Source organism: Dipteris shenzhenensis, chromosome 2 (genome assembly GCF_047967505.1).
Source record: "Dipteris shenzhenensis isolate YYH24624 ecotype China chromosome 2, Dip_SZ_1.0, whole genome shotgun sequence".
Classification (NCBI taxonomy): Eukaryota; Viridiplantae; Streptophyta; class Polypodiopsida; order Gleicheniales; family Dipteridaceae; genus Dipteris; species Dipteris shenzhenensis.
Genome location: NC_141597.1, coordinates 21,441,148 through 21,453,615, shown reverse-complemented (window position 1 = coordinate 21,453,615; position 12,468 = coordinate 21,441,148). Strand labels below are relative to the sequence as shown.

General features: G+C 41.6%; 1 protein-coding gene across 3 annotated transcripts in view; it reads left to right on the top strand.

Moving 5' to 3' along the window:
- The window catches only part of LOC147904475 (Metallopeptidase M24 family protein), a 138,744-nt gene that overhangs the window by 52,147 nt on the left and 74,129 nt on the right, over positions 1-12,468 (top strand). For all 3 annotated transcript variants that reach the window (XM_087386756.1, XM_087386754.1, XM_087386751.1), the window contains exons 8-10: positions 1,019-1,209; positions 1,729-1,837; positions 2,031-2,185. In XM_087386756.1, the coding sequence (XP_087242882.1) occupies positions 1,019-1,209; positions 1,729-1,837; positions 2,031-2,185 (455 nt within the window). The remainder of the gene's footprint in view (positions 1-1,018; positions 1,210-1,728; positions 1,838-2,030; positions 2,186-12,468) is intronic.

Here is a 12,468-nt window from a genome sequence, read left to right as displayed (position 1 = left end):
GCAGCCATAGCAATGACTGCTCTTACGATTGCCATCCTTGCAACTGGACTGAATGTTTCTTCATAATCAATGCCATATGTCTGTGCATATCCCTTGACAACTAATCTTGCCTTGTATCTGCTCACAGAACCATCTGCATTGTGCTTCACCTTATAAACCCACTTATAGCCAATTGCATTCTTGTCTTTAGACAAAGGCACCAATTCCCATGTAGCATTTGCTTCCAAGGCATTTATTTCTTCATCCATGGCTTTCTCCCATTTTTCTTTTCCCATGGCTTGCTCAAAAGAAGTGGGTGCATCTACACTCTACTCAGACATTGTCACATTGTAAGATGCTCTCTTGGCACTAGTTATCACGATGTGTTCATGTAAATGTTCAAATTTCAACTTTAGCTATTGTCAAAGCAAATTCTTGATGTTATAAATTTTGAAAAAAATTCATTACATTTATAATTAGATTATATACTATGTACATTGCACGTTTTAATTTAGATATAAATCCACATATATATATATATATATAATTTATAGTGTCTTATTTTTTAGACTCTATCTAAAGCGCGACAAATGTGTTCTGTGTAATGTGTTTGATGCTTAAGTCTTGGAGATAGTAGAGGCCCTTTAAATAGGAATCTTGCCTTGTGTGGGTTATGGCTATGAGTCGTTTTGTTGTGTGAGACGAGAAATAAAGGTTGTCATCTAGGACATGAGAAATGCTTCCAGGTGCAGTGTTATTCTTCTAGCAAAGCATTTCCTTGAATCTTCATCTTCCAAAATTGATATTTTGTTGCTTCATTTGTCATATTGTTTTGGCTTCAATATTTTCTTTGAATTTAGTTCTATTTGCTAATGCTGAAAATTTTATTTTGATGCTTTGAATCTCATTTTAAGGCTTACATTCCTTGGATAGAAATCTATTGAAATGACCAAAGGCTCTATAATATTTATTTAGGAATAAACGTATGTCTATGTAGGGAAGTACAAAACTCTAATTCTAATCTTTTTGGGCTTCACAGGTTCTGGACCAAATGGTGCTATAATACACTATAGGGCGGAGCCAAATAGTTGTAGAACAGTGGATGACAATCATCTTTTTTTGTTAGACAGTGGTGGGCAATATGTTGATGGTACTACTGACATTACAAGGACTGCTCATTTCGGAGTTCCAACTACTCGCCAAAGGGAATGCTATACTCGAGTATTGCAGGTCTTAATTGTTCCCTATTAACATAGGGTTGTTCACGTAGAACCCATGGGCAGACAAGCATCAACATCGTGATAAGGATAGTATCTCATCGATTTGATACAAACGAACTGCTCCCAATCTCTGAAGGAAAAGGCAATAAATTAAAATCTTTATTTCACATAAAAAAGAATCAATGTTATGTTTTGGAGTGGAGACTATAGATATTCATTCTTATGTGGTAGTATACAATGAATTTCAAATCTTCTATATGAAACAGTGCCCTTGATGAAATTATTGCCAGCGATGAGGCCCTACAAGTAGTGAAGACAGCTACTTCATGTCATACGGATATTCCAATAATCTGTACTCCATGTAAAATAACTAAAAACTTTCCCCTAAAAATTCAATGGTGCCAGAGAAAAATCCTATATTAAGCTTTAACTATATTAATCTAAATGTTTCTTGTCTGTTTGGAGGGCATACTTATGACAGCCTGATTATCTCTAGCTGATTTTTTGTATAACCGACATCATTTTTCAGGGTCATATAGCACTCGACAAGGCAGTATTTCCTGAAGGCACTCCTGGGTTTGTGCTTGATGTCTTAGCACGGTCATCGCTGTGGAAAGCGGGTCTGGATTATCGCCATGGTACAATGTTGGCCTCTTGCTGAATTTGTTCCTCTTGCTGAATTTCTTTTTAGGCTGGATGGGTTAATTCTGATAGAGTGATAAGAGAAACTGAGTGAGGCATTCTATGAATAGCAAGTATAATGTTAAGAGAATGATAGGAGAAACTGAGTGAGGCATTCTATAAAATTTAATGATGTTTTTCTTTTTATAGGCACTGGTCATGGCGTTGGTGCTGCCCTAAATGTTCATGAGGGCCCTCAGAGCATAAGTGCTCGTTTTGGTAACTTCACTAGCCTTGAGGCAGGCATGATCGTAAGCAATGAGCCAGGTTATTATGAGGATAGAGCTTTTGGCATTCGCATCGAGGTCATTTTCTTCTTGCATGTCATCTTGCTCAAGTAGATATTTTAGCTCTTCAATTTTAAAGATGCTTCTACCTCCAAGGCCTTGCAAAGTTTTTTGGGCAATAATTACTTGTGGACGTTAAGTGAAACTCTATTTTCAATATCTTTCACAAGGCTTTTCGTTTCTTAATTTTGTTACTATCAAGCCATTCGATTTGTGTGGTGAGTTTCTAGTGATGGAAAAATCATATAAAATATTGTGTTTTCTAAGCCATGTGTCTCGTCATACTCTGCAGCATATTTTGGAAGCTATCTTGTTGTTCTTTTTTTGCAAGAAACAGGTTAGAGAATAAAAAGAGACTTGGGCGTAGTTGGATCTTAAGAAGGAGCTTTGGTTGCGTAGTACTTGACCTATAAGGTTATAGCAACTAAAGGCCTAAAAAATTGAAGAATACTCATTCATGTTGGTTGCATACTTCTTGAGCCTCATTATCATGATGTTAGAGAGGATTAGACTAGGAATATTCCCACTAAGGGGATGTGTTGTAGCTTCCCCAGATGCATAGAGAGCTCTTCTAGCCTTCTCTATTAGAATACCCCCACGTGTGAAAGCAGGGGAAGAACAATTACCTAGAGTCCTCCCTTACGTAATTAGGGGTGGGCCAAAACAAATGTTTAAAGGAATGGGGGCAAAAGAAGCATGTGCTTACTCTTTGCTGCTCCATTTTGTGGAGGAGTGTAGGCAATGATCAACTATTGCTTGATGCCCTGTTTGCTGCAAAATCTTTTGACCCCAATGCTGTATTCACTCCTTTGCCACTTCTTCCAATTCTGATTTTCCATCCACTTTCTTTTTCACAGAGCCTTGAAATCAAGAAATTGAGAGAGTATTTTCTTGCTTAAGAAAGAAGTATAGATCTTTCTAGAAAAGTCATCCATGAAAAAGTCAAGCTTTACTTCTTCCCATCAAATGATTAAGTGTTTATAATCCCTGTCAGGTCTGAGTGCACAAGATCAAGACGGCTTTTGCCCCTTTTTTCTTCATACTTCTATGCATCTTTCTTCTTTTTTGTCAAAAGAAAAGACTTCTATTAAGTATGTAAGAAACTCCGACTCAAAAAGGAGTACATCTTGCGAGCACGAGAAAACAAATACCCAATGGGGCGGAGCTAGAGGAAATCCAAGGTTGAGGTTGAAAGGGCTAGGGACTCTGAGAAAAACAGGGAGCCACTCCACTCCTTGAAGGAAAAAATCCTCTTTTTAGAAGCTGCCCGTGAAGACCCTTGCATGCTCCCCAGGGCCCAAATGGCCACCAAGATTTATACCGTATCTATCTAAATACTGGCCATTATGGGTATAGAGAAAACCTAGGAACCACTCAAAGCCTTTGTGCATCTGGATCTCCAAATATGCCATGCTGATATGCTCGCCAGAACTCCGATGAAGTATCCATAGAGGCATGCACAAGTCTATAATGAGAGGCAAAAATGTCATCCAAAGAACATGTCTCAACCATAATCAAATGGAAAGAGCCGAAGAAGAGTTATGTTTTTCATAAAACACCGGAGGCCTTGAAAGAGAGAGCCAGCTACGGAACCCCAGGTCATGGAGAAAGGAGATTGGATAAAGGTTCTTAGTAATCTAGCAATAGATGATTCTCGTTTGTCTGCAGTGCCATAAGCATTGTAGAATAGACTCCTCAGTAGAAAGCCAACAAATACATGTAGAATCTGTCCCGAACACGGACCTCCACTAGTTCATTGCAATCCCTCCATGAATAGAAAGCCAAAAGAAGAGTGATGTTCCTAATCCTTAGGGATTTCTACAATCTCTTCCAAACGGATTTCTCCAAATCAGTAGAAATCTGAGAAATTGTTCTAATGAGGAGCTCTGGTGGCATTCCAGCCTCTAAACTGAGCTGAAATCTCCTAGCATTACTAACTGTATATTGAGGGGAGGCCCCTCTTGGTGCCGTCGTGCCCTGCATCAATCCATTCCCACTCCTGAGGTCCCAGTGCAAATACTTAATGGGGACATCTCCATAGAGCCAAAGCCTCCACGAGCCCTAGGGAATGTGAGCTATGTTACAGTCTTGAGACCATCCTCAAGCCACAAACCACTACTCCACATGGCCTGCAACCCTGATAGGCTAAAATGGAATATGCAGAAGTACGTCATCTATAGATTTGGCCCGAGTGAACATCAAAGACCAAGGTGTCCTCGTCTGATCCTCAAAATCCTATAACTTGAAGTGGGATCCTTTCCTGAAGGCCCCAAGCCAAGGAGACCGAGGAAAAGGCCTACCACTTCTGAGAACCCAATCTAAGGGTATGGCTGCATCAATTTGTTGAGTTCCCCTTTCACTTCCTCTAAGGAAACTTACTAATTGGAGTCTCCGATCATTTGGAAGATTTCTGAAAACCGTCCAAGAGCCCATAAAGGAATTGTTGACACTTAGACCTGGTATTGCCTTGTAGGCTAGCTAGCACATTTTAGTTCTAAGTTGACTTTGGGCCTTATATTGGCCATCTCTTATACTTTCTCATCATCCATTTGCAAGTACACTTTAGTGTCTTCAGATTATTGTCCTGCATTCGAGCTTCCTTCTATTGCTCCACCCATTGAATACTGGTCATAGCAAGTTCTCTTGCTCGTATCTGCTTGCCCCATGCTCATTGCTCAACCCAACTTCCTCTCAAGGAATTGAACGCTAGAGGTGAAGGCGAGATTGGGACATCTCAATTATGGTAGTTTGGTGAAAATGGATTCCAAGGATATGGTAGTTTCCAGAACTGTCGTTTCGGGGCTCCCAAAATGGTGCAGTGTTTCGGAAGCATTTCTCGAAATGAAATGCGGGATAGGCGGCGGGCGCTGATTCTCATTTCTTTCTGTTGATCGAGCTCAGTTCAGTCATTCCAAGGTGTACTTCGGAAGTGGCATGATATATTTATTCCTTGAGTTACGTCCTAAAGTACATGAAGTGTTCTTTGGAGTGTTTAAATCTTGTAATGAAGAGAACCTCTGTTGAATAAATCAAGTGTCTTTTATTTGGAAACTTGTCGCTTTTTTTCCCGTTAAATGATTCACTCTTGGATAAAATATATGAAGTCTTGTTAGTGAGGGAGCATTTCCTTTGGTTTGGGAGGGGTGGGTAAGGTCATTGAGCTATTCTAGATTGCTTAGGGGCTGTCCGGTTTTCCCTCTTTTCTTTTATCATCTTTTTTGGCGATCCTGCTGGGGACACACAAAAACACTGTGGGTCTTGGATTGAGATAGTGTGCACTCGAAACAAGACAACTTGGAAGGGTTGGGTGAGATTTAATCCCTTTTTTGTGGGTTGGTTGAAGATTCTCTTCTGAATCTTGGGTGTATTTTGATGAGCTATGAAGACAACGCCTCGCATGCATGTGATACATTGTGAGTTATGTAGTGGGTGTGGGCATAGAAGAGAGAATTGCATTGATCACAAGCTTCGAGTGATTCATCTCCAAGCAATAATTAAGAAAATTCTGAAGAAGATTGTCTTGAAGAAATAGAGATCTGAGTTAGCTGCAAGTCAGAGCACTACTGAGGAATAGAGTTATTTGTTTTGGGGTGATTGGTTGAGTTTTTTTCCTGTGTACAAGATGGCTCATGAATTTCCCAGATTTTATGGGTTGCTCAATGAAGATCCTCAGAGGTTCATTGAGAGTATGGAGTTTATTGCTTTAATCAAAGACAGAAATGCTCCTGAAGTGCTTTTGCAGTTTCTTTCCTTTTGCTTGATGGGAGAGGCTCGAAATTGGTTGCAAGAGTTCCAAGCTGGTTGCCAAGTTGAGCAAAGGGTTCATAGAAATCCGAGTTATGCTGAGGTGAGGGCTGCCTTTTTGGCAAGGTTCGCATGTGTGCATGATGCTGATGGGTTGTGGAGAGAGCTGTGCGCTTTGCAGCAGAACTCGCACCAGTCACTGGATGAATACTTGGGAAGGTTTACTATCTTGTGTAATAGATGGCAGACTGCTTTGCTGCCAGAGGTGCCTCCACGGGTGATAAAGAAGGACAGGTTCATAACTGGAGTGAAGTCTGAAAGTCGAATTAAGGTGGAATGTAAGGGATTGCCCACTTTTGAGGATGCAAGGAGAGTAGCCAGGGAAAAGGAAAGGAAACAAAAGAAATTGATACAGCTTAGTAGTGAGCTTCCTATGGTGTAGGCTAATCCTACTGCCACATTTCCTTTGCCGGATGAGCCATTTAAGTCAGAACCCAAAAAGGAAGAATCCATAAAGGAAGAGATTCATGAAATGTCAAAACTTATGAAGAATCTTTCTCTGAATCTGATGAGTGGTAGGAGAAGAGGTAGGGCTGCAGCAGGGAGGGGTATAGGCGGATTGCCTTTACCTGGTGGTTCAGCTCTGTGGCAAGCGGGAAGAGGACGAGAGGTTTCTGCTCCCAATGTGCAATGTTTTAAGTGTGGAGTTATGGGTCATTATAGTTCACAATGTGATAACCCATCTCGAGAGGGGGGAGATATTTATCCACTGCCACCAGGGCTGAATAACAGGAGTGATGATCATAGTGTGGAGGTGAAGGAAGCAAGTCAATCAAGTGGTAATGGTAAATTCACTGCTGAAGAAAAGGGCAAAGGAAAGCTTGTGAGTTTCCTTGAAATAGAGGAGGATGATGCAGATGTTATGCCTGTAGGGAAAATAGTCCGTGAAGAAGAAGCCAGTCCGAGTGCAAGGCAGGAAGAGCATGCTGAAGAGGTGGTCACTTATCAAAGGAAGAAGAGCAGAAGAGCTAAGAATCCCAGAAGAAAATATAAGGTGTTTGATTATCCTATTGGAAGAGAACAAGGAGAATATGATCTTGTGGGAGATCTCTCCAGGAGAAAGCCTGATATTACTTTTGGGCAAATGATCAGCTTGTGTCCCAAATTGAAGAAGGAATGGAGGCGAGCAGTGAATCCTAGCAATAGGGCTGCCCGAAAGAAGACAGTGAAGTTGATGTCTGTGTCTGAGCTTTCAGATATTTTTGTCTCCATCAGTAACACCCCCAAGTCCTCCATTAACCTGACCACCAAGTCCCTAACTTATCTCAATCACACCAACATAGGTGACACCTAACTGATGAGTCACTTGACACACCTACCATGGTGCTCACTAGCACTCACACCATGTCCTACACAAGCACTAGCACATTGGCACACACACACACACCATATGACCATGTCCATAAGTGTGTCCCCTAAACATCAATTTATCCAAACTACCCCCCCTTAAATTGATGACCTTCTACCCTGGCCATGGTTTTCATGCTCCTGACCTTGTTCTCACTCCAGTTGCATCGGCAGTAGACTCACGTGGACACCCTAGCTCCACCATGATCTCACTCCAAATCTGGCTACCTCGGTTTACAATAAGAGAGTCCACCTAGAATATGTCTCTTTGGGTATCACCATAGGACATATGACTCAAAGCAGGCAAACACAACTAACTAAAATGGAAATAACATATCATTTTAGAATGGACTATCCATGGCAGAGCACCTTATTTACTCAATCACACAACATAAAACTAGGTGATAGGGTCAATGCTCCCTTGGATGAAATCTCCCTTATTGATGACAATCATATCATCACAGTAGACTTCATACTTCTTATTGCTTGGATCCTTTTCCCGTAAGGCCTTGTCCTTCATGACATCTTCTCGCTCTTCTTTAGGGCAGAAGAAATCTCCTTCTCCATACGTGTGTAGATTGCTTGCCATAAATTCAGAGAAGCCTAATTGCTTAGCATAATAATAACTAGTGGGTTTCTCCCATAGCCTCTTCGGTGGTGTCTTCTTGATGACCTTGTACTGGGGCTTTTCTTCCTTCACCTTTGAGGGATCCATAATGAGTAGGTCTTACTTTCAATAGAAAGCAGTGTCTAAACTCTTACAAGATTTGATTATCTTTTTGAGGAGTTTGGAGAATCAAACCAAAAACAATGATAACATTAAATGCGAGGTAGATACTCAATGCATTTCTGGAAATCAGAGTTCAGGGAACTAAAACACATATATGAGCAAACTTTTGGATAGTTAATTGTAGGAAATAGTCAAACTTAAACCATTACCCCCCAAATTTTCCCAAACTAAGAAATTAGAGACTGGAGGCCGAAATTGGAGAGCTATCGTGCATTATTCAGAGGGAGTTTGAGTGGAAAAGATTGCCCTTGTAGTCGCCCATCAGTAGCAGAAAGCATTCGCTTAGAATCGCGCCATGTCGCTTGGCATTACACAGTGAATCCTGACTGTAAAATCGACAAGTGTGGCCCGAATACTTCACCAACAGAGATGAAATTCCATCAGGAGGTAGCCCTTGGGGTCGCCCAGCCTCCTGTCAGAGGAATTTGAGAATGGTTTACGTATGCAGCCAGCATTGTGGAAATCCCGCCATGAAGAAGAGGAAGCGGCACACAAAATCGGCGACGATTTGGAAGATCCCTTCGGTTAGTGAGGTCGCCCAGCCATGAGGAATGTTCAGCTAGGAGGATGTTTCAATTTATCGGTTGGATGCGGAGAATTTGCTCTTGCAAAATCGTGGGCAAAGGGAAAGACACCATGGAAGCAAGAATGAAGCTTGGTAGGGATGACCACGTGGCAGCAAAGTCAAGCCTCAGTCAACCAGGCTCTGATACCATGTTAGAAATGGAGCATGAACAAGAGCAAGTGAGCAAGTGAGCAAATGAGAGCAATAGCAAGTGCGAGTCTTATTTCATTCATGAGTAGAGTTACATATAGTGGAATGCCCTTGATGAATCTGCCTCCCATCTGGATCATGCACAACAACACCTCCCGAGGCTTTATTCAAGCTCTTCTTAAAAGACCCATCAAAAAACAGGGTATATGCATTATCTAATGGCTGCTCTTCCTCCTTTGCAATATGCTCCTCAACCTCCTTCACCAGAATCGGAATTTCTTTGTAAGTAAGCAAATCAGCCAGCGCAGCCCTGGTAGAGTCTTCAACAAGAAAAGTAAATGAAAACTCCTGAAGTTCAGTAATCCACTTAATCATGCTTCTTGAGAGGTAGGTGCTATTCAACAAATGAGGAAGTAAAGAGGAATTAGTGAGAACCACAAAAGTTTGAGACGACAAATAGGAACGAAACCTTCTACAAGCATAAACCAAGCTGGCCAGAATCAATTGCGCTGCTGTGAATTCTCTTTCAGCCTCACTTCTGCTTGCATAATAAACTGGCCTCATATACCTTGAGCCCTCTCCTTGCTGTAAAAGTATAGCCCCAATAGCATCAAGACCCACCGAAGGATTCACATAAAAAGTTTTTTGGAAGTTTGGTACCTTCACACTTGAAAATGACCAAGCATCTCCTTCACTGCTTCAAATACTTCTTCACATTCACTTGTCCATTTCAGTGGCTCATGCTTCACCACCTATTGAAGAGGATATAATGTTGGATAAATTGATGTTTAGGGGACACACTTATGGACATGGTCATATGGTGTGTGTGTGTGTGTGTGCGCCAATGTGCTAGTGCTTGTGTAGGACATGGTGTGAGTGCTAGTGAGCACCGTGGTAGGTGTGTCAAGTGACTCATCAGTTAGGTGTCACCTATGTTGGTGTGATTGAGATAATTCTATTTTTTACATGATGTCCGATGTCTTCTCAATGGGATTTGTTGTGTTTGTAAAACAAAAAATTATTTACTAGTAGTAATGTTGTAATTTGTTTTGTGCTTTAGGACATTTTAAAAACGTGATTAAGAAAATTCGCGCACGTACTAACGAAATACGCGTGTGGACTTGTTGGGGATGAAACTTCGCACGACTCTTAGGCCACCCTAGTCATACATCCACGCGAGATTTGGTCTGAACTGATTTGGTATGCGCCACGTGGAAGGTACAATGCGTACATTTTTACAATCCCTACTAGCACGACTACGTATGAGCTATGGCGCATGTACTAACGAAATACGCGTGTGGACTTATCTGTTGGGAATGAAACTTCGCACGACTCTTAGGCCACCCTAGACATACATCCACGCAAGATTTGGTCTCCAACTTATTTGGTATGCACCATGTGGAAGGTATAATGCGTACATTTTTACAATCCCTACTAGCACGACTACGTGTGAAAAATGGCGCACGTACTAACCAAATATGCATGTGGACTTATCTGTTGGAGATTAAACTTTGCACGGCTCTTAGGCTACCGTAGACGTACATCCACGCAAGATTTGGTGCCCAACTGATTTGGTATGCGCCACGTGGAAGGACAGCTGCGTACATTTTTACAATCCCTACTAGCACAACTACGTATGAAAAATGGCACACATACTAATGAAATATGCACGTGGACTTATCTGTTGGGGATGAAACTTCACAAGGCTCTTAGGCTACCCTAGACGTACATCACACAAGATTTGGTCTCCAACTGATTTGGTATGCGCCACGTGGAAGGACAATGCTGCATATTCAGCTTCATTATTACTGCATGCTTTAAGCTGAATACCCAATAAAGAACAGAGTCCACCGTGGTCCCAATGATTAAAGCTAGGGAGTGGCCATCTCTTTCTTCCAATTCTCAAGCTCTTAATCATCAACTGGAATGGCAATCTTCTCCTTGCTATCCAACAAGTCTTTCGGTTTTACCCCCACCCCCGTTGTTAGCTTCCACAACTTCTGAGCCACTAGAAGGCTCCAGATTTTCATCTTTCAAATCGGGTAGTCTGACCCGTCTAGCTTCAAGGTATGTATCAGTTTGGGAATCAAGAGATTAATGATGAAGGGTGATGCATTAATAGTTGTCAAGCAAATCTTCGGAGTCTGAAAGACAAAGCATTTGCATTTAAGGAGTTGGCTGAATGTCATTAGGAAGCAGTTGAAACAGCTTGAGGCCTGGAGCTTGCATCATGTAGAGAGGAGTCTAAACTCGGAGCCTCATAATGCTGCCCAAGAGTTGGCTGAGCCACATATACAAGCAGTGAGAGTACAGGAACCTCTTTATAGGGGTAGAGAATTCTTGGCTTTGGTGGAAAAGTTTTTGTTGTCTGGAAAAGTTTCTGAAGAAGTTCCTGAACAAAAGAGATATAGGTTCGTGAAGACAAGTCAGCCTTATTGTTTGATTGGTGATATTTTATACATGAAAGGAGCTGACACATGACAGGAGCTGACCTGATACTTAGAAGAGTACCTTGGCGTGATGAGATCCGGCATATACTGGAAGCAAATCATGAAGGCATCTGCGGTGGCCATTTTGCATTTAAGATCATGTTAAGGAAGATTTTGACAGAAGGCTATGTTTGGCCTTCCTTACAGAGAGATATAAGACATTGGTGTATGTCTTGTTTTCAGTGTCAACAAATGGGAAAGAGGATCTTGCATCGGGCTCGTATCAGCTTGAAGACTTGGATGGCAAGATGCATAAGAATCGGGTTAATGGTTTAAGATTGAAGAAATATGTTGTTAGGATCAGGCAAGTAAGCTCGTGTGGGCCAATGGTGATAGTAGCAGATAAAGCAGAAAGTCTTATGGATGAAAATGTTTCATTTGAGTTGAAGCACATGTTCGCCTCCGAGCTGCAAGACATGAATGTCTGCAGTCTTGGGTGTGGGCAAATATGATAGGTCAAAAAATGTAGTAAGCTCTTGTGCACTGTACATAATAAGGGGTAGGCACATAGGTACACTTAGCTAGCAGATGATGGGGCTTTTTTGTTCCAAGGACATTTTTCAAAAAAAAAAATGATGTGATGTAAATATTTTTTTAGAGTTGAATAAAACTCTGCAAGGGCCTTAATGGAAGAAGATGAATCTCCAAGTGGTAGACCAATCACATCAGAGCAAGTGTATCCAAGGGTCATGTGTTGGGGGTCACATGTCCAAAGGTATGTGTAATTGTGGGGTTTTTTCCGGGTCACCGTGTTCATCCGTGTTCATGATGGGATGGGATTATGGGGTTTTTTTGTTGCCAGGTCAAGGGGCTTTTAGCTGGTTCATGTGGGTTTGCATACAGGGCAAAATTGCATGTGAAAAGTGTGTGTAGAAAGTGTGCCTAGGGGGCCAAATGTGCAATTAAATTTGCCATGGGGTGATTCTATGCAAGCAAAGGACAGTGGTAAAAAACCTTTGGAGAAAAATGAGACTGTATGCCAAGGTTACTCCAGGCAAGGAAGAAATTGAAAACGATACGTGGGTAAAAGAATTCTGGAAACCTGTGCGATGTGGAGAAGGATGATCGACGTGCTGATTTCAGTGCTCCACCTGGGGGAAGAATCGACAGCTGATGTGGTTGCTGGAAGCCATGCAATGATGTTACTGATTGTGGA